This window comes from Odontesthes bonariensis, chromosome 14 (genome assembly GCF_027942865.1).
Source record: "Odontesthes bonariensis isolate fOdoBon6 chromosome 14, fOdoBon6.hap1, whole genome shotgun sequence".
Classification (NCBI taxonomy): Eukaryota; Metazoa; Chordata; class Actinopteri; order Atheriniformes; family Atherinopsidae; genus Odontesthes; species Odontesthes bonariensis.
Window position 1 is genome coordinate 5,087,860 of NC_134519.1, and position 25,858 is coordinate 5,113,717.

A 25,858-nucleotide genomic window follows, 5' to 3' on the forward strand; every position below is an offset into this window, starting at 1 on the left:
GTTCTATATTAATAAAACTTATTTCATATTCATACCTTACAATAAACACCTGGTGTAAACAGTCAAATTTATCAAAATTATATGAATTACATACTGAATAGGATAAAGATCTAAAAGGGAGAATTGATTCAAACTTTTAACTAATAAAACAAACAACAACATGTTATAGTTCAGCACATAATTATCTGAACTTATATAAAGATTATTATCTGTCACTGAGCACAGCTTCCAATGAGGATTTAGTTCTTTTATAACAAGAGATAAAGCCGCTCCTCTTGCTGAAATGTGGCAAAGCCCGATGACCTTTGTCTTCTTCCTGTAAACACTGCGGCTGCAGTCTGTCTACATATTTCTTTGTTCCCTCCCCTTCACCTGTGTTGTTGTGGGTGTAACTAACATGTGGTGAATCATTTCACTCACACATGATTTGTTAACTTGAACTGACGTCAGAATGTGTCATTGCTGCGTTTGTCAGTAGAGCTCAGATAAGTTTCAGCTTTGAGGAAGTGAAACTCAGTCAGTCGCTGTTGTTGAGAGAAGAAATGGCACAGAAAGGAGTTCAGCTGGATCAGGAAAGCTTCTCTTGTTCGATCTGCCTGGATCTGCTGAAGGATCCGGTGACTATTCCCTGTGGACACAGCTACTGCATGAGCTGTATTAAAGGCTTCTGGGATGGAGAGGATCAGAAGGGGATCCACAGCTGCCCTCAGTGCAGGAAAACTTTCACAGCGAGGCCTGTCCTGGAGAAAAACACCATGTTAGCTGATTTAGTGGAGCAGCTGAAGAAGACTGGACTCCAAGCTGCTCCTGCTGATCACTGCTATGCTGGAGCTGAAGATGTGGCCTGTGATTTCTGCTCTGGGAGAAAACTGAAAGCCATCAAGTCCTGTTTATCCTGTCTGGCCTCTTACTGTGAGAATCACCTTCAGCCTCATTATGATGTGGCTCCATTAAGGAAACACAAGCTGGTGGAGCCCTCCAAGAAGCTCCAGGAGAACATCTGCTCTGTTCACGATGAGGTGATGAAGATGTTCTGCCGTACCGATGAGAAGTGCATCTGTTATCTCTGCTCTGTGGAGGAACATAAAGGCCACGACACAGTGTCAGCTGCAGCAGAAAGGACTGAGAGGCAGAGAGAGCTGGAGGGGAGTCGGCAGCAGATCCAGCAGAGAATCCAGGACGCAGAGAAAGATGTGAAGCTGCTTCAGCAGGAGCTGGAGGCCATCCATCAGTCTGCTGATAAAACAGAGGAGCACAGCCAGAAGATCTTCAGCCAGCTGATCCGTCTCCTCCAGAAAAGAAGCTCTGATGTGAAGCAGCAGATCAGATCCCAGCAGGAAGCCGAAGGGAGTCGAGTCAAAGAGCTTCAGGAGAAGCTGGAGCAGGAGATCACTGAGCTGAAGAGGAAAGATGCTGAGCTGCAGCAGCTCTCACACACAGAGGATCACAGCCAGTTTCTGCACAGCTGCCCCTCAGTGGCAGCACTCAGGGGGGCTACACACTCATCCAGCATCCAGATCCGTCCTCTGAGGCACTTTGAGGATGTGACAGCAGCTGTGTCAGAGCTCAGAGATAAACTACAGGACATCCTGAGAGAGGAATGGAAAAACATCTCACTGAGAGTCGCTGAAGTGGATGTTTTACTGTCACAGCCAGAACCAGAACCAGAACCAGAACCAGGACCAGAGAGCAGAGCTGGATTCTTAAGATATTCATGTGAAATCACACTGGATCCAAACACAGCATACAGACATCTGTTACTGTCAGAGGGGAACAGAAAAGTGACATTAATGAATCAACTTCAGTCTTATTCTGATCATCCAGACAGATTCACTAACTGGTGTCAGGTCCTGAGCAGAGAGAGTCTGACTGGACGTTGTTACTGGGAGGTGGAGATGAGAGGGAGAGCAGTTTATGTAGCAGTCGCATACAAGAACATCAGCAGAGCAGGAAGAGGGAATGAATGTGTATTTGGATATAATGACAAATCTTGGGCATTATATTGTTTCTCAGGCGGTTATACATTTTGGCACAACGACATAAAATCCTCCATCTCAGGTCCTCGGGCCTCCAGAGTGGGAGTGTACCTGGATCACAGAGCAGGTATTCTGTCCTTCTACAGCGTCTCTGGAACCATGACTCTCCTCCACAGAGTCCAGACCACATTCACTCAGCCGCTCTATGCTGGAGTTTATGTTTATTGCGGAGCCACAGCGGAGTTCTGTCAGCTTAAGTAGATAAAAAATGTTGTTGAAATGTTGAAAAAAGTTGATTAAAAAATGCGAAACAGAGTTTTCCTCTAACATTAGCTGGTTTTAAAGCTTAATAATTGATCAGAGTTTTGTTTAATTTAACTTTTCACCTTCATTTGCTGGTATTGTGTTGCCCATCAGAGGTTGCTTTTTATCGATGTTTTCCACTATCATTACAGGCTTTAATTCTTTTCTGCCCACAAGCTCTTTAAGCTACATTTTCACATGTAGACTCACCTGTCAAACCTTTCTGAGGTGTGAGATTGATGCTTCTTTACACAGCTATATATATAATTTATTATGACACATCTCAGATGTATTTGCTTTTGAATAGCTAAGAAATAACATTTTAAGTTGCTTTTTGAACTGTTAAAGAAGGGAAAAATCACACGCTAACATGTTAACCTATTGCTGATCTCTTCCTCTTTGCTGCTAATGACCATTCTTAGTTTTTAAAGGGTGATGTATTGAATGTTTTAGTTTTCTTTTCACTTAGGATTATGGTGAGATTAATAACTACAGAATATAAAGATATTCTTACTGGGAAATCAGCAGTGTTCTTATGTGAAATATAAACTGTGTGATGATGATGTTTCACATCCTATAAATCACAACATGATGCACAGAGATGAATATTTTTGTTATTTAAGGCATCACATACTTAACTTTCCACATTTGTGTTTTAATCACATGTAATTAGAGGGTATTTATTCAAATGTCACTTTTGAACCAGTTTTACATTGATTTCTGAGTTTTGTTTTACTTTTACTTTTAATATTCAGCTTCATAAATGTGTGTTTTAATTACCCAATAATTATCTTCATATGTTGCCTAAATATCTTGCTGTAGAAGCGCACATTGATTCATTATGTAGTTGAAAAACGTTCGATCAATAAACTTATTGTGGCTAAGAAAAAATGCCTCTGGTTTCTTTTTCCTTAGAAATACACTCACTTGTATTGTTTTGATGTGAAAATGCACAGAAGTGCAAGAACACATGCATTTTGCTTAAATGAAAGAGAGTTCAAACTGAGTGAGAGCAAGTGTGTCTGGCTGTTGTAGTTTTTTTGGTTTCTGGGTCCTAGGCGGGGCTGAGCAGAGGTCCGTTTCACAGCTGTCAGGTGAGTTCCAGTGATCTCACACAGGTAAAATGACCTGGTGAAATCATCCAGTCTCTCGTTTGGTACTCCAGAATACACCCTGGAAGTGAACGCGTTCATTCCCCAGACCCGCCTCCTCCTTTCAGGTGAGAGGCACCTGGGACAGGAGCCCCTTCAGATGAAACATGGACATCTGGCGCCACCAAGTGGCAGCAAGAGGTAACTGTGTGAGCTTCAACAACTCTGTGGGAGCTGTGAGAAATCAGTGAAGTAATGAACTGGGAGCAGAAATAACATCCGTGCCAAATATGAAGAGACTGTATGCACTGTTGATGAAGATCACACCGACCTGTTAACATCAGTCTGGGATTCTGAACAGGTCACATGATCCACAAGCTTTGATTTCATCAGGGAATCTCACTCTTTAGGCTCCATTTATCCACTTTCAGCAGCGACAGCGTGGATATAAACAAGTTAATGTAATGAAATATCAGTTTCTATCTGCCTGACAGAAGGATAATGTTCATACTTATATCCAGGTTTTATTTTATTTCATTTATCACCTGTAATTCCTGAATATCTGTCTATATAAATCTCATGTTGACCCTAAATGAAACACTCAATATTCAGCTGAAATTCGGACGCGTTTTCTCACAGTTAGACTAAATACTCTTTTATATATGTCTGCAGAACTTTCATTCAGAGATTTTGTTTTTATCTTTACTTTCTGTGGTTTTATACTGGCTGCTCAGTGTGTTTATGCCCACAGACAACTGCCTAAAAGGCAGACTTTTAAAGACTCATAATGATAAGCATAAGCACTTTAAAACTTCTGCTGGCTGTTAATAATCAAAGAGGAGAGACATCTGGACCTGAACTTCTGTTACAATCAAGACTGAAAATGTGAATCTGTTCTTCCTACGTTAAGCTTTTTACCTTTTTCAAATAACGAGGCAACTGAGAATGAAATTAAAAGGAAAGATTGAAGCAAACCAAACAAAAGAAATGTGAACTACAACAACTAACTGCCACAACTAATCCAAAACACAATTTAAAACCCACTTCAGACCCATAGACACCAGTTTAAATGATGAATGAAGGGATGAGGACCAGTTCGGATAAAATGTATAATTACTGACAAAATCTGCAACACTTCTGCGGTAAATGTTTATTTTTCAATCAATCCTTTCTTATTTATTACTTACCTAAATATAGAAAACTAGTCTTAGATACCCCCCCATGAGCTGTCACCTTACCGTGGGGGGGGGGTTTGCTTGCCCCAATGAGTCTGGGAGCTATGTTGCCCGGGGCTTTAAGCCCCTGGTAGGGTCACCCAAGGCAAACAGATCCAAGATGAGGGACCAGACAAAGCACAGCTCATAAAACCTGAAGAATATTATTGGACAACATTTTCCTTTGCCTGGTCGCAGGTCACCGGGGCCTCCCCCTGCAGCCAGGTCCAGGGGTGGGGCCAGGCAGCGAGCGCCTGGTGGCCAGGCCTGAGCCCACGGGGCTCGGTTGGGCACAGCCCGAAAATATGACGTGGGTCCCCCTTCTGACGGGCTCACCATCCGTGGGAGGGGCCAAAGGGGGTCGGGTGCAATGTGAACTGGGTGACAGCCGAAGACAGAGACCATGGCGGTCTTATCCTCGGCCACTGAAGCCCCCCCACCCGCCTGTGCGCCGGTATATCGGTAAGTGAGTTTGGGTGGGGGGACGAGTCCTTACTGTTGTTTGTGCTTATGCACCAAGCATCAGTTCAGAGTACCCACACTTTTTGGAGTCCCTGGAGGAGGAACTGGAGAGTGCTCCTCCGGGAGACTCCCTCGTCCTGCTGGGGGACTTCAATGCTCACGTGGGCAATGACAGTGAGACCTGGAAGGGCGTGATTGGGAGGAACGGCCCCCCCGATCTGAATCAGAGTGGTGTTCTGTTATTGGACTTCTGTGCTCGTCATGGACTGTCCATAACGAACACCATGTTCAGGCATAAGGGGGTCCATATGTGCACTTAGCACCAGGACACCCGAGGCCGCAGCTCGATGATCGACTTTGTGGTCGTATCGTCGGACTTGCGGCCGTATGTCCTGGACACTCGGGTGAAGAGAGGGGCGGAGCTGTCAACTGATCACCACCTGGTGATCCCCACCACCGGCAGAGCTTCAACCATGTCCCGGGGGAGGTGGGGGACATTGAGTCCGAATGGGCCATGATCCGTGCCTCCATTGTTGAGGCGGCCGAGGGGAGCTGTGGCCATAAGGTGGTCGGTGCCTGTCGTGGCGGCAACCCCCGAACCCAAGCCGTCAAGCTGAAGAAAGAGTCCTATCGGGCCTTTTTGGCCAGTGGGACTCTGGAAACAGCTGATGGGTACTGACAGGCCAAGCGGAACGCAGCCTCGGCGGTTGCTGAGGCAAAAACTCGGGCTTGGGAGGAGTTCGGTGAGGCCATGAAGAACGACTTCCGGACGGCCTCGAAGAGATTCTGGTCCACCATCCGGGGGGAAGCGGTGCACCATCAACACCGTGTATGGTGGGGGCGGGGCTCTGCTTTCCTCATCTAGGGACGTCGTGAGTCGGTGGGGGGAATACTTCGAGGGCCTCCTCAATCCTACCGACACGCCTTCCGATGAGGAAGCAGAGCTGGGGAGCTCGGACGTGGGGCCTCCCATTTCTGGGGCGGACGTTGCCGAGGTGGTCAAAAAGCTCCTCGGTAGCAGGGCCCCGGGGGTGGATGAGATTCACCCGGAGTTTCTCAAGGCTCTGGATGTTGTGCGGCTGTCTTGGTTGACACGCCTCTGCAGCATCGCATGGACATCGGGGAGTCCTGTGGGGGGTGCTCCGGGAGTATGAAGTGCCCGCTTGATAGGGGCTGTTCGGTCTCTGTATGACCGATGTCAGAGTTTGGTCCGTATTGCCGGCAGTAAGTCGGACATGTTTCCTGTGAGGGTTGGACTCCGTCAGAGCTGCCCTTTGTCACCGATTCTGTTCATAATTTTTATGGAGAGAGTTTCTAGGCGCAGCCAGGGCGTTGAGGGGGTCCGTTTTGGCGACCTCAGAATCGGTCTCTGCTCTATAAAGTTGTAAATTAATTAAAATTTTGAGAGAAACATTTAGAATTCAGATACTAATAATTTTTTTTTTTTTTTTAACTATCCTTGTGTGAATTGGACTAATTTGGAATTTAATAAACTGAATTTGATTGTATTGTGATGGTTTTACAATCAATTGGACTGTATCTTTGAGGGGCCTTGAGATGATATTTGTTGTGTTTTGGTTCTATATTAATAAAACTTATTTCATATTCATACCTTACAATAAACACCTGGTGTAAAGAGTCATATTTATCAAAATTATATGAATTACATACTGAATAGGATACAGATCTAAAAGGGAGAATTGATTCAAACTTTTAACTAATAAAACAACAACATGTTATAATTCAGCACATAATTATCTGAACTAATATAAAGATTATTATCTGGCACTGAGCACAGCTTCCAATGAGGATTTAGTTCTTTTATAACAAGAGATAAAGCCGCTCCTCTTGCTGAAACATGACAAAGCCCGATGACCTTTGTCTTCTTCCTGTAAACACTGCGGCTGCAGTCTGTCCACATATTTCTTTGTTCCCTCCCCTTCACCTGTGTTGTTGTGGGTGTAACTAACATGTGGTGAATCATTTCACTCACACATGATTTGTTCACTTGAACTGACGTCAGAATGTGTCATTGCTGCGTTTGTCAGTAGAGCTCAGATAAGTTTCAGCTTTGAGGAAGTGAAACTCAGTCAGTCGCTGATCTGAGAGGAGAAATGGCTCAGAAAGGAGTTCAGCTCGACCGAGAAAGCTTCTCTTGTTCGATCTGCCTGGATCTGCTGAAGGATCCGGTGGCTATTCCCTGTGGACACAGCTACTGCATGAGCTGTATTAAAGGCTTCTGGGATGGAGAGGATCAGAAGGGAATCCACAGCTGCCCTCAGTGCAGGAAAACTTTCACAGCGAGGCCTGTCCTGGAGAAAAACACCATGTTAGCTGATTTAGTGGAGCAGCTGAAGAAGACTGGACTCCAAGCTGCTCCTGCTGATCACTGCTATGCTGGAGCTGAAGATGTGGCCTGTGATTTCTGCTCTGGGAGAAAACTGAAAGCCATCAAGTCCTGTTTATCCTGTCCGGCCTCTTACTGTGAGAATCACCTTCAGCCTCATTATGATGTGGCTCCATTAAGGAAACACAAGCTGGTGGAGCCCTCCAAGAAGCTCCAGGAGAACATCTGCTCTGTTCACGATGAGGTGATGAAGATGTTCTGCCGTACCGATCAGAAGTGCATCTGTTATCTCTGCTCTGTGGAGGAACATAAAGGCCACGACACAGTGTCAGCTGCAGCAGAAAGGACTGAGAGGCAGAGAGAGCTGGAGGGGAGTCGGCAGCAGATCCAGCAGAGAATCTAGGACGCAGAGAAAGATGTGAAGCTGCTTCAGCAGGAGCTGGAGGCCATCCATCAGTCTGCTGATAAAACAGAGGAGCACAGCCAGAAGATCTTCAGCCAGCTGATCCGTCTCCTCCAGAAAAGAAGCTCTGATGTGAAGCAGCAGATCAGATCCCAGCAGGAAGCCGAAGGGAGGCGAGTCAAAGAGCTTCAGGAGAAGCTGGAGCAGGAGATCACTGAGCTGAAGAGGAAAGATGCTGAGCTGCAGCAGCTCTCACACACAGAGGATCACAGCCAGTTTCTGCACAGCTGCCCCTCAGTGGCAGCACTCAGGGGGGCTACACACTCATCCAGCATCCAGATCCGTCCTCTGAGGCACTTTGAGGATGTGACAGCAGCTGTGTCAGAGCTCAGAGATAAACTACAGGACATCCTGAGAGAGGAATGGGCCAACATCTCACTGAGAGTCGCTGAAGTGGATGTTTTACTGTCACAACCAGAACCAGAACCAGAACCAGAACCAGAACCAGAACCAGAACCAGAACCAGAACCAGGACCAGAACCAGGACCAGGACCAGGACCAGAACCAGAACCTGAACCTGAACCTGAACCTGAGAGCAGAGCTGATTTCTTAAAATATTCATGTGAAATCACACTGGATCCAAACACAGCACACAGACAGCTGTTACTGTCAGAGGGGAACAGAAAAGTGACATATATGGATCATCCTCAGTCTTATTCTTGTCATCCAGACAGATTCACTGGATGGTCTCAGGTCCTGAGCAGAGAGAGTCTGACTGGACGTTGTTACTGGGAGGTGGAGATGAGAGGGAGAGGAAGAGTTTATGTAGCAGTCGCATACAAGAACATCAGCAGAGCAGGAGATGGGACTGAATGTGTATTTGGTCATAATGACAAATCTTGGGCATTAAATTGTTCCTCAGACAGTTATTCATTTCTGCACAACAGCATCTCAACCTCCATCTCATGTCCTTGGGCCTCCAGAGTGGGAGTGTACCTGGATCACAGAGCAGGTATTCTGTCCTTCTACAGCGTCTCTGGAACCATGACTCTCCTCCACAGAGTCCAGACCACATTCACTCAGCCGCTCTGTGCTGGAGTTTGTGTTTATTATTATGGAGCCTCAGCAGAGTTGTGTCAGCTTAAGTAGATAAAAGTTAGTTGATTAAAAAATGCGAAACAGAGTTTTCCTCTAACATTAGCTGGTTTTAAAGCTTAATAATTGAGCAGAGTTTTGTTTAATTTAACTTTTCACCTTCATTTGCTGGTATTGTGTTGCCCATCAGAGGTTGCTTTTTATCGATGTTTTCCAATATCATTACAGGCTTTAATTCTTTTCTGCCCACAAGCTCTTTAAGCTACATTTCCACATGTAGACTCCCCTGTCAAACCTTTCTGAGGTGTGAGATCGATGCTTCTTTACACAGCTATATATATCATTTATTATGACACATCTCAGATGTATTTGCTTTTGAATAGCTAAGAAATAACATTTTAAGTTGCTTTTTGAACTGTTAAAGAAGGGAAAAATCACACGCTAACATGTTAACCTATTGCTGATCTCTTCCTCTTTGCTGCTAATGACCATTCTTAGTTTTTAAAGGGTGATGTATTGAATGTTTTAGTTTTCTTTTCACTTAGGATTATGGTGAGCTTAATAACTACAGGATATAAAGATATTCACTGGGAAATCAGCAGTGTTCTTATGTGAAATATAAACTGTGTGATGATGTTTCACATCCTATAAATCACAACATGATGCACAGAAATGAATATTTTTGTTATTTAAGGCATCACATACTTAACTTTCCACATTTGTGTTTTAATCACATGTAATTAGAGGGTATTTATTCATATGTCCCTTTTGAACCAGTTTTACATTGATTTCTGAGTTTTGTTTTACTTTTAATTTTAATATTCAGCTTCATAAATGTGTGTTTTAATGAGCCAATAATTATCTTCATATGTTGCCTAAATATCTTGCTGTAGAAGCGCACTTTGATTCACTATGTAGTTGAAAAACGTGCGATCAATAAACTTATTGTGGCTAAAAAAAATGCCTCTGGTTTCTTTTTCTTTAGAAATACACCCACTTGTGTTGTTTTGATGTGAAAATGCACAGAAGTGCAAGAACACATGCGTTTTGCTTAAATAAAAGAGTTCAAACTGAGTGAGAGCAAGTGTGTCTGGCTGTTGTAGTTTTTTTGGTTTCTGGGTCCTAGGCGGGGCTGAGCAGAGGTCCGTTTCACAGCTGTCAGGTGAGTTCCAGTGATCTCACACAGGTAAAATGACCTGGTGGAATCATCCAGGCTCTCGTTTGGTACTCCAGAATACACCCTGGAAATGAACGCGTTCATTCCCCAGACCCGCCTCCTCCTCTCAGGTGAGAGGCACCTGGGACAGGAGCCCCTTCAGATGAAACATGGACATCTGGCGCCACCAAGTGGCAGCAAGAGGTAACTGTGTGAGCTTCAACAACTCTGTGGGAGCTGTGAGAAATCAGTGAAGTAATCAACTGGGAACAGAAATAACATCCGTGCCAAATATGAAGAGACTGTATGCACTGTTGATGAAGATCACACCGACCTGTTAACATCAGTCTGGGATTCTGAACAGGTCACATGATCCACAAGCTTTGATTTCATCAGGAAATCTCACTCTTTAGGCTCCATTTATCCACTTTCAGCAGAAGGTTCATACTTATATCCAGGTTTTATTTTATTTAATTTATCACCTGCAATTCCTGAATATCTTTCTATATAAATCTCATGTTGACCCGAAATGAAACACTCAATATTCAGCTGAAATTCAGACGCGTTTTCTCAGAGTTAGACTAAATACTCTTTTATATTTGTCTGCACAACTTTCTGTGGGGATATTAGCCATCTCTAGGCTACGCAGCAGCACTTGCGTTTTACTAGACACACAGTGAAGAACTTAACCGGCTAGCGTTGCTAGTAGAAATACACGGAGACCGTCTCTCTTTGGCTGAACACACTCACGCTCACTGCTGAGTCAGCCGTTTGTTCAACATAATATACATGGTGGTGGCGCTGACGTCACTACGTCATATATACCTCATTGGATGCGCTGTATAACTTGGCTTTGCCTAAATAACAAAATATGCTTAACACTCCCACTCAAAGACATGTTTACAGCTCTCTCTACTGTATAGTGGAAAACAAAAACAAAATTACAAAACTAATTTGTACTGTGCTCAGTTACAGTATAACTCGTAAAACAAAACCATTTCACATACTGGCAGTTCTGAAAACCTAAATAAAAGAAAAATACATTCTTTACTTCATTTCTTCTGCCAGCTATCATTACTCTCCAAACAAATAACCCATGAATTTCTCAAATTTGACCTTTGACACTGGTTTGGTAAGTACAACAGCTACCATGTCTGCAGTAGGACAGTAAACAACATTCATTTTCCCCTCTGTGTGTGCAGACCGTACAAAATGATATTTTATATCCACATGCTTGCTTCTCTGTCTGCATACTGGGTTCTTGGATAACGCTATCGCCCCCTGGTTGTCCTCAAAGAGTTTGACTGGTAAATGCTGATTACTCCCATCCATTCCTTTCAGTAGTTGAACAAGGTACATGCTCTCCTGAGTAGCTGCTGCTAGAGCCATGTACTCTGCTTCACAGCTAGATAGCGCCACTGTTGGCTGCTTCCTGCTCTTCCATGAGATTACTGCACCAGTCTCAGTTAAGCTGAAACAATATCCAGTGGTGCTTCTCCTGTCATTTTTGTCATTTGCCCAATCAGCGTCACTATAACCTTCAAGCTGTAAGCTTTTCTCACATTTCCTGTAGTGTAATTCCTGATCCATAGTACCCTTTAAATACCTCAGTAAGTGTTTTGCAGCAGTCCAATGCTGTTGCTTTGGTTCTGCCAGGTGTTGTGATAGTTTACTAACTATCCAACTCAAATCGGGTCTGGTACATGTCATAATGTATATTAAGCTACCCACTATCTCTCTGTAACCTTTTGGATCAATTACATCACCTCCACTGTCAAAATGTAATTTCTGCTCAGATGGGGTGGATCTCGGTTTGCATTCAGACATTCCGAATCTGGCTAACATTTTGTCAATGTGCCTCTTTTGTGTCATTTTGATTTCTCCATCACTGTAGTTAAAATCGATACCTAGGAAGTGTCTAAGGGGACCCATATCCTTCATCTTAAACCTTCTCTTCAGCATTTCTTTCACATCTTTCAGTATGGTGTTGTTGCTCGCTGCTATGATTAAATCATCAACCCACGCTAACAGTGTGACTTCCTCGTTCCCAGATTTCCTGGTGTAGACACAGTGGTCAGCATCATTTTGCACAAAACCATTCCCTGTAAGGTGATCATGCAGTAACATATTCCAGTTGCGACCGGACTGTTTTAACCCATACAATGACTTGTTGAGTTTACACACAAGGTGTTCACCTGTTTTTGACCTAACCTCAAAACCTTCCGGTTGCTCCATATATACCTCACAGTCCATGGGAGCATGCAAGTAAGCAGTCTTTATATCCATTTGGTGAAGGATAAGATCCTCCTTCACAGCTACCTGCGTCAAAGCTCGGACAGAGGTCATATTAGCAGTGGGTGAAAAAGTCTCTTTGTAGTCAATCCCTTCTACCTGACCGTACCCCTTTGCCACATATCTGGCTTTACAAGTCTCAGATCCATCTGGGCCTTCTTTCACTGCATATACCCAGCGACCTCCCACTGCTTATTTGCCCCGTGGCAGTGGTGTCAGAGTGAACGTTTCATTCTCAGTTAAAGCTGCGGTCGGCAACTTTTTTTTAGTCATATTAGCTTGAACTGTCATGGGATTCTGGAAGTAGAATATTAAATAGGCTGTTTAGGAAAAATAACGAAATCTGTAGCTCCCTCTGAAGCCTGTAATCATGCTTGCAAAAACCGAGCGCTCCCGGCTGTTTTTAACCAATCAAGTTAGGGTGGAGGAATCCTACCTGTCAATCACAGCTTGTGCACACGCTGCTGAGCGTGAGTCTGCCCCAGCTTGTGTGCGCTCACACTGGTGTGAACTCACGTGCACAACCTCGTCCACAGAGGGGGAGGGGTTTGGGGGGCGATTCGGAGCTTGTTAGAGGTTGGGGGAGGGACCTGAAAGTTGTATCAGTTCGAATTTTCCGACTTTAGACTCTAATTTTGAAAACCTGCCGACTGCAGCTTTAAGGATTGCATCTCATCTTTCATCGCATCACCCCACAATTTTGATTTTTGTGAATTAATTGCCTCATTAAACGTTTTAGGCACACCATAGGTCACTCTGTAGAAATAATCCACATTTTCTGTTTCATCACAATCTGCTTTGCACTGGTACTCTTTCAGGTATTCAGGGGCCTTTCTCTCCCTCACAGGATATCTCTGTTCTACCTGCTCTTTCTCTGTACCATCTACCTGGGTTGGACCTGCCTCAGCCTCCACACTAGGCTCTTCCGTCTCTTCAGACTGTCCCTGACCCTGCCTCACTACCTTTGGTGTCGCATCTCCATAGCTCTCTGTGTCTTCTTCCATGTCATAACTGGTCTGTGTCTGGCTATCTGTGCTGCCTTTAGTGATCGATTTCACTAGCCTATGTTTTAGGACTTTTCCTGTTTCCGGATAGTAGATGTTGTAAGCTGGGCTATATTTATCGTAGCCAACAAAGATCCCTTTGTCACACCTAGCATCCAGCTTCTTTTTGTCCTGCTTATACGTGTAACATTCTGATCCGAATACCTTCATATTAGACAGGTTGGGTGTTTTCCCTGTGAAAACACAGTAAGGTGTCTGCTCTAGACGCTTACTGTAACACCTGTTGCGAATCTGAGCTGCTGTTTGCACTGCATATGTCCACAAATGCTTTGGGAGGTTACTCTCCAACAGCATGCATCGCGCCATCTCAAATAATGTTCTCCATCCCCTTTCGGCCGTTCCATTCTGATGGGGCGAGTAGGGTGCACTTGTCTCGTGCCTTATACCATTACTCCTAAGTAAGGACTGGAACTCCTGCCCGGTAAACTCTGTACCGTTGTCAGACCTTATACACTTGATCTTCCCATAGGGAGCTACATCTGCTATGAATTTTTCTGTAGCTTGCGCTGCATAGCTTTTCGCCTTCAGAAAGTAGGGAAAAATCATCCCACTGTAATCATCAGTAAACGCTATTGCATATTTGTACCCATCTTTACCTGCTGGTTCTATGGGGCCGCACAAGTCTGTGTGCACTAGCTCAAGTATGGATGTAGCTTTTGCATCTGCCTGTCTGTTTCTGCTTTGTGTGAATTTGCCCTTCGTGCATATTTCACAGTTTTGGTTTGACTTATCATTTTTTACCTTAATAGACATCCCTTGAACCACATTCTCTAACTTTGCAATGTCATCAAAGTTACAATGGCCTAGGATTTTGTGCCACGTTTGCATATCATGACAACCATACACTTCATCCATATTTTCATTCTCAACTGTGCTAAGGTAATACAGCCTACCATACACATCCATTTTGAATTTTGTACCGTCCCTGTTGACCAGTCATCGCCGTCTTTGAATCGGACCTCGGCGCCGTTGCCTGTTGCTGCCTTGACAGAAAAGATGTTCTGTGGGAACGATGGGATGTAGAGCGCCTGCTTGAGTCTCGTTCTCACTCATCGTCCCTCGCTGTCCAGCAAGTAGACCTCGGCGTCTCCCCTCATCTTCGCCATTCCGCTCACCTTGCTTCCGTCGGCCAGCTCGATCACGTGGCCCTCGGGTCTGAAGCTCTTGTCCACCGTTTTGAACTTGGTGGGGTCGTTGATCATGTGCGATGTGGCTCCGCAGTCAACCATGTACTTTCATAGCTGCGCAGTTTACTTTTAAACTCGCCAAACGTCACGACTTCATCGGTCTGTGTAACGTGCACAACGAACGGTTTGTAGGACTCGGGTAGCCCTTTCACTACCATTGCAATCACAAGTCCATCACTGATTTGTTCGTCTGCTCTCTTTAATGACATGAAAATAGTCTCTGCTCGAATTATGTACTCGGTAATTGTCTCATCGCTAGCTTTGCAGAGTGAGGACAGTTCACAATAAAGACTCACGACACGTGGCTTGCCAACGTAATGCTTTCGCAGAATCGCCAATGCCTTTCTCCCGTCTCGTTCCGCTTCGCTCATCACTAACGATAAACTTGTGTTGTCCAAAACTTGCACAAGTTCCGCGTACGCCTCACCATTCTTTGCCTCATCTTCGGCGAGAGCTCCTTCATCCCCCTCGTCGATATCAGGCGTCTCCACGATGGTCTCCCTGAGACTCCGGAGCTCCATGTGAGCGAGGAACCTTGTTTCCCAAAGTTCATAATTTCTCTCTTCGCCGTCGAATGAAAGTCTGCTCCACCTGTGGCCTAAGTGACTGGGCCCATAACCTGTGGGGATATTAGCCATCTCTAGGCTACGCAGCAGCACTTGCGTTTTACTAGACACACAGTGAAGAACTTAACCGGCTAGCGTTGCTAGTAGAAATACACGGAGACCGTCTCTCTTTGGCTGAACACACTCACGCTCACTGCTGAGTCAGCCGTTTATTCAACATAATATACATGGTGGTGGCGCTGACGTCACTACGTCATATATACCTCATTGGATGCGCTGTATAACTTGGCTTTGCCTAAATAACAAAATATGCTTAACACTTTCATTCAGATTTTTTGTTTTTATCTTTACTTTCTGTGGTTTTATACTGGCTGCTCAGTGTGTTTATGCCCACAGACAACTGCCTAAAAAGCAGACTTTTAAAGACTCATAATGATAAGCATAAGCACTTTAAAACCTCTGCTGGCTGTTGATAATCAAAGAGGAGAGACATCTGGACCTGAACTTCCGTTACAATTAAGACTGAAAATGTGAATCTGTTCTTCCCACGTTAAGCTTTTTACCTTTTTCAATTAACGAGGCAACTGAGAATGAAATTAAAAGGAAAGATGAAGCAAACCAAACAAAAGAAATGTGAACTACAACAACTAACTGCCACAACTAATCCAAAACACAATTTAAAACCCACTTCTGACCCACAGACACCAGTTTAAATGATGAATGAAGGGATGAGGACCAGTTCGGATAAAATGTATAATTACTGACAAAATCTGCAACACGTCTACGGTAAATGTTTATTTTTCAATCAATCCTTTTTTATTTATGACTTACCTAAATATAGAAAACTAGTCTTAGATACCCCCCCATGAGCTGTCACCTTACCGTGGTGGGGGGGGTTTGCGTGCCCCAATGAGTCTGGGAGCTATGTTGCCCGGGGCTTTAAGCCCCTGGTAGGGTCACCCAAGGCAAACAGATCCAAGATGAGGGTCCAGACAAAGAACAGCTCATAAAACCTGAAGAATATTATTGGACAACGTTTTCCTTTGCCAGGACGGGGGTCACCGAGGCCCCACCCCTGGAGCCAGGTCCAGGGGTGGGGCCAGGCAGCGAGAGCCTCGTGGCCGGGCCTGTGCCCATGGGGCTCGGTTGGGAACAGCCCAAAAATATGACGTGGGTCCCCCTTCTGACGGGCTCACCATCCGTGGGAGGGGCCAAAGGGGGTCGGGTGCAATGTGAACGGGGCGACAGCCGAAGGCAGAGACTATGGCGGTCTGATCCTTGGCCACTGAAGCCCCCCCACCCGGCTGTGCGCCGGTACATCGGTGAGTGAGAGGGTAGCCTCCCTCCGCCTTAGGGTGGGGGGACGAGTATTTACTGTTGTTTGTGCTTATGCACCAAACAGCAGTTCAGAGTACCCACACTTTTTGGAGACTCCCTCGTCCTTCTGGGGGACTTCAATGCTCATGTGGGCAATGACAGTGAGACCTGGAAGGGGGTTATTGAGAGGAACGGCCCCCCCGATCTGAATCAGAGTGGTGTTCTGTTATTGGACTTCTGTGCTCGTCATGGACTGTCCATAACGAACACCATGTTCAGGCATAAGGGGGTCCATATGTGCACTTGGCACCAGGACACCCTGGGCCGCAGCTCGATGATCGACTTTGTGGTTGTATCGTCGGACTTGCGGCCGTATGTCCTGGACACTCGGGTGAAGAGAGGGGCGGAGCTGTCAACTGATCACCACCTGGTGATCCCCACCTCCGGCAGAGCTTCAACCATGTCCCGGGGGAGGTGGGGACATTGAGTCCGAATGGGCCATGTTCCGTGCCTCCATTGTTGAGGCGGCTGACCGGAGCTGTGGCAGTAAGGTGGTCGGTGCCTGTCGTGGCAGCAACCCCCGAACCCGCTGGTGGACACCAGTGGTGAGGGAAGCCGTCAAGCTGAAGAAGGAGTCCTATCGGGCCTTTTTGGCCAGTGGGACTCTGGAAGCAGCTGATGGGTAACGACAGGCCAAGCGGAACGCAGCCTCAGGAGTTCGGTGAGGCCATGGAGAATGACTTCTGGACGGCCTCGAGGAGATTCTGGTCCACCATCCGGCGGCTCCGGGGGGGGGAGCGGTGCACCATCAATACAGTGTATGGTGAGGACGGGGCTCTGCTGACCTCATCTAGGGATGTCGTGAGTCGGTGGGGGAATACTTCGAGGGCCTCCTCAATCCTATCGACACGCCTTCCGATGAGGAAGCAGAGTTGGGGAGCTCGGACGTGGGGCCTCCCATTTCTGTGGCCGAGGTTGCAGAGGTGGTCAAAAAACTCCTCGGTAGCAAGGCCCCGGGGGTGGATGAGGTTCATCCGGAGTTTCTCAAGGCTCTGGATGTTGTGGGGCTGTCTTGGTTGACACGCCTCTGCAGCATCGCATGGACATCGGGGAGTCCTGTGGGGGGTGCTCCGGGAGTATGGAGTGCCGGACTGCTTGATATGGGCTGTTCGGTCTCTGTATGACCGGTGTCAGAGTTTGGTCCGCATTGCCGGCAGTAAGTCGGACATGTTTCCTGTGAGGGTTGGACTCCGTCAGGGCTGTCCTTTGTCACCGATTCTGTTCATAATTTTTATGGACAGAGTTTCTAGGCGCAGCCAGGGCGTTGAGGGGGTCCGTTTTGGCGACCTCAGAATCGGTCTCTGCTCTATAAAGTTGTAAATGAATTAAAATTTTGAGAGAAACATTTAGAATTCAGATACTAATAATTTTTTTTTTTTTTTAACTATCCTTGTGTGAATTGGACTAATTTGGAATTTAATAAACTGCATTTGATTGTATTGTGATAGTTTTACAATCAATTGGACTGTATCTTTGAGGGCCTTGAGATGATATTTGTTTTGTTTTGGTTCTATATTAATAAAACTTATTTTATATTCATACCTTACAATAAGCACCTGGTGTAAAGAGTCAAATTAATCAAAATTATATGAATTACATACTGAATAGGATACAGACCTAAAAGGTAGAATTGATTCAAACTTTTAACTAATAAAACAAACAACAACATGTTATAGTTCAGCACATAATTCTCTGAACTTATATAAAGATTATTATCTGTCACTGAGCACAGCTTCAAGGGTCATTTAGTTATTTTATAACAAGAGATAAAGCCGCTCCTCTTGCTGAAACATGACAAAGCCCGATGACCTTTGTCTTCTTCCTGTAAACACTGCGGCTGCAGTCTGTCCACATATTTCTTTGTTCCCTCCCCTTCACCTGTGTTGTTGTGGGTGTAACTAACATGTGGTGAATCATTTCACTCACACATGATTTGTTAACTTGAACTGACGTCAGAATGTGTCATTGCTGCGTTTGTCAGTAGAGCTCAGATAAGTTTCACCTTTCAGGAAATAAAACTCAGTCAGTCGCTGTTGTTGAGAGAAGAAATGGCTCAGAAAGGAGTTCAGCTGGATCAGGAAAGCTTCTCTTGTTCCATCTGCCTGGATCTGCTGAAGGATCCGGTGACTATTCCCTGTGGACACAGCTACTGCATGAGCTGTATTAAAGGCTTCTGGGATGGAGAGGATCAGAAGGGAATCCACAGCTGCCCTCAGTGCAGGAAAACTTTCACAGCGAGGCCTGTCCTGGTAAAAAACACCATGTTAGCTGATTTAGTGGAGCAGCTGAAGAAGACTGGACTCCAAGCTGCTCCTGCTGATCACTGCTATGCTGGAGCTGAAGATGTGGCCTGTGATTTCTGCTCTGGGAGAAAACTGAAAGCCATCAAGTCCTGTTTATCCTGTCTGGCCTCTTACTGTAAGAAACACCTTCAGCCTCATTATGATGTGGCTCCATTAAGGAAACACAAGCTGGTGGAGCCCTCCAAGAAGCTCCAGGAGAACATCTGCTCTGTTCACGATGAGGTGATGAAGATGTTCTGCCGTACCGATCAGAAGTGCATCTGTTATCTCTGCTCTGTGGATGAACATAAAGGCCACGACACAGTGTCAGCTGCAGCAGAAAGGACTGAGAGGCAGAGAGAGCTGGAGGGGAGTCGGCAGCAGATCCAGCAGAGAATCCAGGACGCAGAGAAAGATGTGAAGCTGCTTCAGCAGCAGCTGGAGGCTATCCATCAGTCTGCTAATAAAACAGAGGAGCACAGCCAGAAGATCTTCAGCCAGCTGATCCGTCTCCTCCAGAAAAGAAGCTCTGATGTGAAGCAGCAGATCAGATCCCAGCAGGAAGCCGAAGGGAGTCGAGTCAAAGAGCTTCAGGAGAAGCTGGAGCAGGAGATCACTGAGCTGAAGAGGAAAGATGCTGAGCTGCAGCAGCTCTCACACACAGAGGATCACAGCCAGTTTCTGCACAGCTGGCCCTCAGTGGCAGCACTCAGGGGGGCTACACACTCATCCAGCATCCAGATCCGTCCTCTGAGGCACTTTGAGGATGTGGCAGCAGCTGTGTCAGAGCTCAGAGATAAACTACAGGACATCCTGAGAGAGGAATGGGCCAACATCTCACTGAGAGTTGCTGAAGTGGATGTTTTACTGTCACAGCCAGAACCAGAACCAGGACCAGAACCAGAACCAGAACCAGGACCAGAGAGCAGAGCTGGATTCTTAAAATATTCATGTGAAATCACACTGGATCCAAACACAGCAAACACATATCTGTTACTGTCAGAGGGGAACAGAAAAGTGACATTTATGGATCGACCTCAGTCTTATTCTCGTCATCCAGACAGATTCACTAACTGGTGTTCTCAGGTCCTGAGCAGAGAGAGTCTGACTGGACGTTGTTACTGGGAGGTGGAGATGAGAGGAGGAGTTGATGTAGCAGTCGCATACAAGAACATCAGCAGAGCAGGGTGGGGGAATGAATGTGGATTTGGATATAATGACAAATCTTGGGCATTAGATTGTTCCTCAGACGGTTATACATTTATGCACAACAAGATAAAAACCTACATCTCAGGTCCTGATGCCTCCAGAGTGGGAGTGTACCTGGATCACAGAGCAGGTATTCTGTCCTTCTACAGCGTCTCTGGAACCATGACTCTCCTCCACAGAGTCCAGACCACATTCACTCAGCCGCTCTGTGCTGGAGTTTGTATTTATGATACTGGAGACTCAGCAGAGTTCTGTCAGCTTAAGTAGATAAAAGTTAGTTGATTAAAAAATGCGAAACAGAGTTTTCCTCTAACATTACCTGGTTTTAAAGCTTAATAATTGAGCAGAGTTTTGTTTAATTTAACTTTTCACCTTCATTTGCTGGTATTGTGTTGCCCATCAGAGGTTGCTTTTTATTGATGTTTTCCACTATCATTACAGGCTTTTATTCTTTTCTGCCCACAAGCTCTTTAAGCTACATTTCCACATGTAGACTCACCTGTCAAACCTTTCTGAGGTGTGAGATCGATGCTTCTTTACACAGCTATATATATCATTTATTATGACACATCTCAGATGTATTTGCTTTTGAATAGCTAAGAAATAACATTTTAAGTTGCTTTTTGAACTGTTAAAGAAGGGAAAAATCACACGCTAACATGTTAACCTATTGCTGATCTCTTCCTCTTTGCTGCTAATGACCATTCTTAGTTTTTAAAGGGTGATGTATTGAATGTTTTAGTTTTCTTTTCACTTAGGATTATGGTGAGCTTAATAACCACAGGATATAAAGATATTCTTACTGGGAAATCAGCAGTGTTCTTATGTGAAATATAAACTGTGTGATGATGATGTTTCACATCCTATAAATCACAACATGATGCACAGAAATGAATATTTTTGTTATTTAAGGCATCACATACTTAACTTTCCACATTTGTGTTTTAATCACATGTAATTAGAGGCTATTTATTCATATGTCACTTTTGAACCAGTTTTACATTGATTTCTGAGTTTTGTTTTACTTTAAATTTTAATATTCAGCTTCATAAATGTGTGTTGTAATTACCCAATAATTATCTTCACATGTTGCCTAAATATCTTGCTGTAGAAGCGCACTTTGATTCACTATGTAGTTGAAAAACATTAGATCAATAAACTTATTGTGGCTAAGAAAAAATGCCTCTGGTTTCTTTTTCTTTAGAAATACACTCACTTGTGTTGTTTTGATGTGAAAATACACAGAAGTGCAAGAACACGTGCATTTTGCTTAAATGAAAGAGAGTTCAAACTGAGTGAGAGCAAGTGTGTCTGGCTGTTGTTGTTTTTTTGGTTTCTGGGTCCTAGGCGGGGCTGAGCAGAGGTCCGTTTCACAGCTGTCAGGTGAGTTCCAGTGATCTCACACAGGTAAAATGACCTGGTGGAATCATCCAGGCTCTCGTTTGGTACTCCAGAATACACCCTGGAAATGAACGCGTTCATTCCCCAGACCCGCCTCATCCTTTCAGGTAAGAGGCACCTGGGACAGGAGCCCCTTCAGATGAAACATGGACATCTGGCGCCACCAAGTGGCAGCAAGAGGTAACTGTGTGAGCTTCAACAACTCTGTGGGAGCTGTGAGAAATCAGTGAAGTAATGAACTGGGAACAGAAATAACAGAGGCGGTTCTAGACCATTTTTGCTTGGGGGGCCAAGGAGGGGCCAGTGTTTAACCAGAGGGGCACATAAAAAATCGCAACAAATTATCTTTATTTGCAACAAATGAACTTTATTTTACTTTAAAAACATATAAACATTTATTTTGTACAACAGTGAGTGCAGGTGCATGAGAGGTAGGGCCATAAAAAAAAAAAAAAAATCAGTACAGGGTACAAATCCAGGGTGACAATTCAATAAACAAAATATAGATAAATACAAATATTGATACACTACACTACAGCAACAGGATACGGCGGTTGTGCTGTCTGGCAAAATGGTCCACAAATAAATCAAGATCCAGAGCCTTGGCCCTTCTGGACTCTATGCTCAGGACACCAAGATCACTGAGTCTCTCATCAGTAGTGGTGGACCGCAGGAAGGTTTTTATCAGTTTCAGTGTGGAGAAACTGCGTTCGCAAGAGGCTGAGCTTACATGAAGGGTTACAGCAATCTTGCACAGTCTGAAGAGCTCAAAGAAAACCTCCCTGTATGGCTCCATAAAAACAAACCAGCTCAACTGTACTGCATGGCCTTTTAACTTCACCACTCTGTACCTTTCTGTCCAAAACTCTCTTGAATTGATGGAGCTCATGCCCTAAATCATCAATGTCTGCATTGACCAGACATTTACAAACTTGATTTCGTTATCAGTGTGAAGAACAACAGTAACACGGTTAAGTGCAAGAACATCAAGTCACTTGAGATGAAATCGTTTTGCTTACCTTACCGACTCTTGCAACAGGAGAAATCGTCGCCCCTCTCCCCAATAGTAGGCTATTCAACACGAGCCAAAAACGTGACCGACTACAGTGCTTGGGTGCCCCGCTTTAATTTACCCGTGTAGAATGCCGCGTCGCATTAGTTACGCTTTTGGCGCTCTGGTGTAAAATCATTATAAATTCATATATTTATTTATTTATTTATTTTTTTTTTTGGGGGGGGGGGGGGGGGGGGCAGTCGGTGGTGTAGTGGGTTGAGCAGCCGCCCCATGTACAGAGGCTACAGTCCTCGCTGCAGCTGGCCCCGGTTCGAGTCCCGCACCGAGCGGCCCTGCTGCTTGTCTTTCCCCTCTCTCTGCCCCCTGCTTCCTGTCTCGCTCAAACTGTCCTATCATTAAAGGCATAAAAAGCCCCAAAAAATACTTAAAAAAAAATATATATATTATTTGGTCAGCACGGGGTGGCCAGGGACATGTCTACGGGGGCATGGGCCACCCCTGGCCCCCGTGTAGAACCGCCACTGAAAAATAACATCCGTGCCAAATATGAAGAGACTGTATGCACTGTTGATGAAGATCAACCTGTTAACATCAGTCTGGGATTCTGAACAGGTCACATGATCCACAAGCTTTGATTTCATCAGGGAATCTCACTCTTTAGGCTCCATTTATCCACTTTCAGCAGAAGGTTCATACTTATAACCTGCAATTCCTGAATATCTTTCTATATAAATCTCATGTTGACCCTAAATGAAACACTCAATATTCAGCTGAAATTCGGATGTGTTTTCTCAGAGTTAGACTAAATACCCTTTTATATATGTCTGTAGAACTTTCATTCAGACTTTTTGTTTTTATCTTTATTTTCTGTGGTTTTATACTGGCTGCTCAGTGTGTTTATGCCCACAGACAACTGCCTAAAAAGCAGACTTTTAAACACTCATAATGATAAGCATAAGCATTTTCAAACCTCTGCTGGCTGTTAATAATCAAAGAGGAGAGACATCTGGACCTGAACTTCTGTTACAATCAAGACTGAAAATGTGAATCTGTTCTTCCCACGTTAAGCTTTTTACCTTTTTCAAATAACGAGGCAACTGAGAATGAAATTAAAAGGAAAGATGAAGCAAACCAAACAAAAGAAATGTGAACTACAACAACTAACTGCCACAACTAATCCAAAACACAATTTAAAACCCACTTCTGACCCATAGACACCAGTTTAAATGATGAATGAAGGGATGAGGACCAGTTCGGATAAAATGTATAATTATTGACAAAATCTGCAACACTTCTATGGTAAATGTTTTCTTTTTCAATCCATCCTTTCTTATTTATGACTTACCTAAATATAGAAAACTAGTCTTAGATACCCCCCCATGAGCTGTCACCTTACCGTGGTGGGGGGGGGGTTGGCGTGTCCCAATGAGTATGGGAGCTATGTTGCCCGGGGCTTTAAGCCCCTGGTAGGGTCACCCAAGGCAAACAGATCCAAGATGAGGGACCAGACAAAGAACACGCCGGTATATCGGTGAGTGAGAGGGTAGCCTCCCTCCGCCTTAGGGTGGGGGGACGGGTCCTTACTGTTGTTTGTGCTTATGCACCAAGCATCAGTTCAGAGTACCCACACTTTTTGGAGTCCCTGGAGGAGGCACTGGAGAGTGCTCCTCCGGGAGACTCCCTCGTCCTGCTGGGGGACTTCAATGCTCACGTGGGCAATGACAGTGAGACCTGGAAGGGCGTGATTGGGAGGAACGGCCCCCCCGATCTGAATCAGAGTGGTGTTCTGTTATTGGACTTCTGTGCTCGTCATGGACTGTCCATAACGAACACCATGTTCAGGCATAAGGGGGTCCATATGTGCACTTGGCACCAGGACACCCTAGGCCGAAGCTCGATGATCGACTTTGTGGTTGTGTCGTCGGACTTGCGGCCGTATGTCCTGGACACTCGGACACTGGAGAGAGGGACGGAGCTGTCAACTGATTACCACCTCCATCAGAGCTTCAACCATGTCCCGGGGGAGGTGGGGGACATTGAGCCCGAATGGGCCATGTTCCGTGCCTCCATTGTTGAGGCGGCCGACCGGAGCTGTGGCCGTAAGGTGGTCGGTGCCTGTCGTGGCAGCAACCCCTGAACCCGCTGGTGGACACCAGTGGTGAGGGAAGCCGTCAAGCTGAAGAAGGAGTCCTATCGGGCCTTTTTGGCCAGTGGGACTCTGGAAGCAGCTGATGGGTAACGACAGGCCAAGCGGAACGCAGCCTCGGTGGTTGCTGAGGCAAAAACTCGGGCTTGGGAGGAGTTCGGTGAGGCCATGGAGAATGACTTCTGGACGGCCTCGAGGAGATTCTGGTCCACCATCCGGGGGGAGCGGTGCACCGTCAATACAGTGTATGGTGAGGACGGGGCTCTGCTGACCTCATCTAGGGATGTCGTGAGTCGGTGGGGGAATACTTCGAGGGCCTCCTCAATCCTATCGACACGCCTTCCGATGAGGAAGCAGAGTTGGGGAGCTCGGACGTGGGGCCTCCCATTTCTGTGGCCGAGGTTGCCGAGGTGGTCAAAAAGCTCATCGGTAGCCCCGGGGGTGGATGAGGTTCACCCGGAGTTTCTCTAGGCTCTGGATGTTGTACGGCTGTCTTGGTTGACACGCCTCTGCAGCATCGCATGGACATCGGGGAGTCCTGTGGGGGGTGCTCCGGGAGTATGGAGTGCCGGACCGCTTGATATGGGCTGTTCGGTCCCTGTATGACCGGTGTCAGAGTTTGGTCCGTATTGCCGGCAGTAAGTCGGACATGTTTCCTGTGAGGGTTGGACTCCGTCAGGGCTGCCCTTTGTCACCGATTCTGTTCATAATTTTTATGGAGAGAATTTCTAGGCGCAGCCAGGGCGTTGAGGGGGTCCGTTTTGGCGACCTCAGAATCGGTCTCTGCTCTATAAAGTTGTAAATGAATTAAAATTTTGAGAGAAACATTTAGAATTCAGATACTAATAATTTAGATTTTTTTTTTTTAACTGTCCTTGTGTGAATTGGACTAATTTGGAATTTAATAAACTGAATTTGATTGTATTGTGATGGTTTTACAATCAATTGGACTGTATCTTTGAGGGGCCTTGAGATGATATTTGTTGTGTTTTTATGTTCTATATAAATAAAACTTATTTTATATTCATACCTTACAATAAACACCTGGTGTAAACAGTCAAATTAATCAAAATTATATGAATTACATACTGAATAGGATACAGATCTAAAAGGGAGAACTGATTCAAACTTTTAACTAATAAAACAAACAACAACATGTTATAGTTCAGCACATAATTATCTGAACTTATATAAAGATTATTATCTGTCACTGAGCACAGCTTCAAGGGTAATTTAGTTATTTTATAACAAGAGTTAAAGCCGCTCCTCTTG

At 45.2% G+C, this 25,858-nt stretch overlaps 1 protein-coding gene and 1 pseudogene across 1 annotated transcript; both read left to right on the forward strand.

Moving 5' to 3' along the window:
* The first annotated feature begins 521 nt into the window (after nucleotides 1-521).
* On the forward strand, nucleotides 522-9,852 carry LOC142398807 (uncharacterized; annotated as a pseudogene).
* Nucleotides 9,853-18,581: 8,729 nt separating this feature from the next.
* On the forward strand, nucleotides 18,582-21,204 carry LOC142398600 (tripartite motif-containing protein 16-like). Its single transcript, XM_075482663.1, has one exon. It carries the CDS (start codon nucleotides 18,582-18,584, stop codon nucleotides 20,289-20,291), a length of 1,710 nt encoding a protein of 569 aa, XP_075338778.1. The 3' UTR covers nucleotides 20,292-21,204.
* The last annotated feature ends 4,654 nt before the right edge of the window (nucleotides 21,205-25,858 follow it).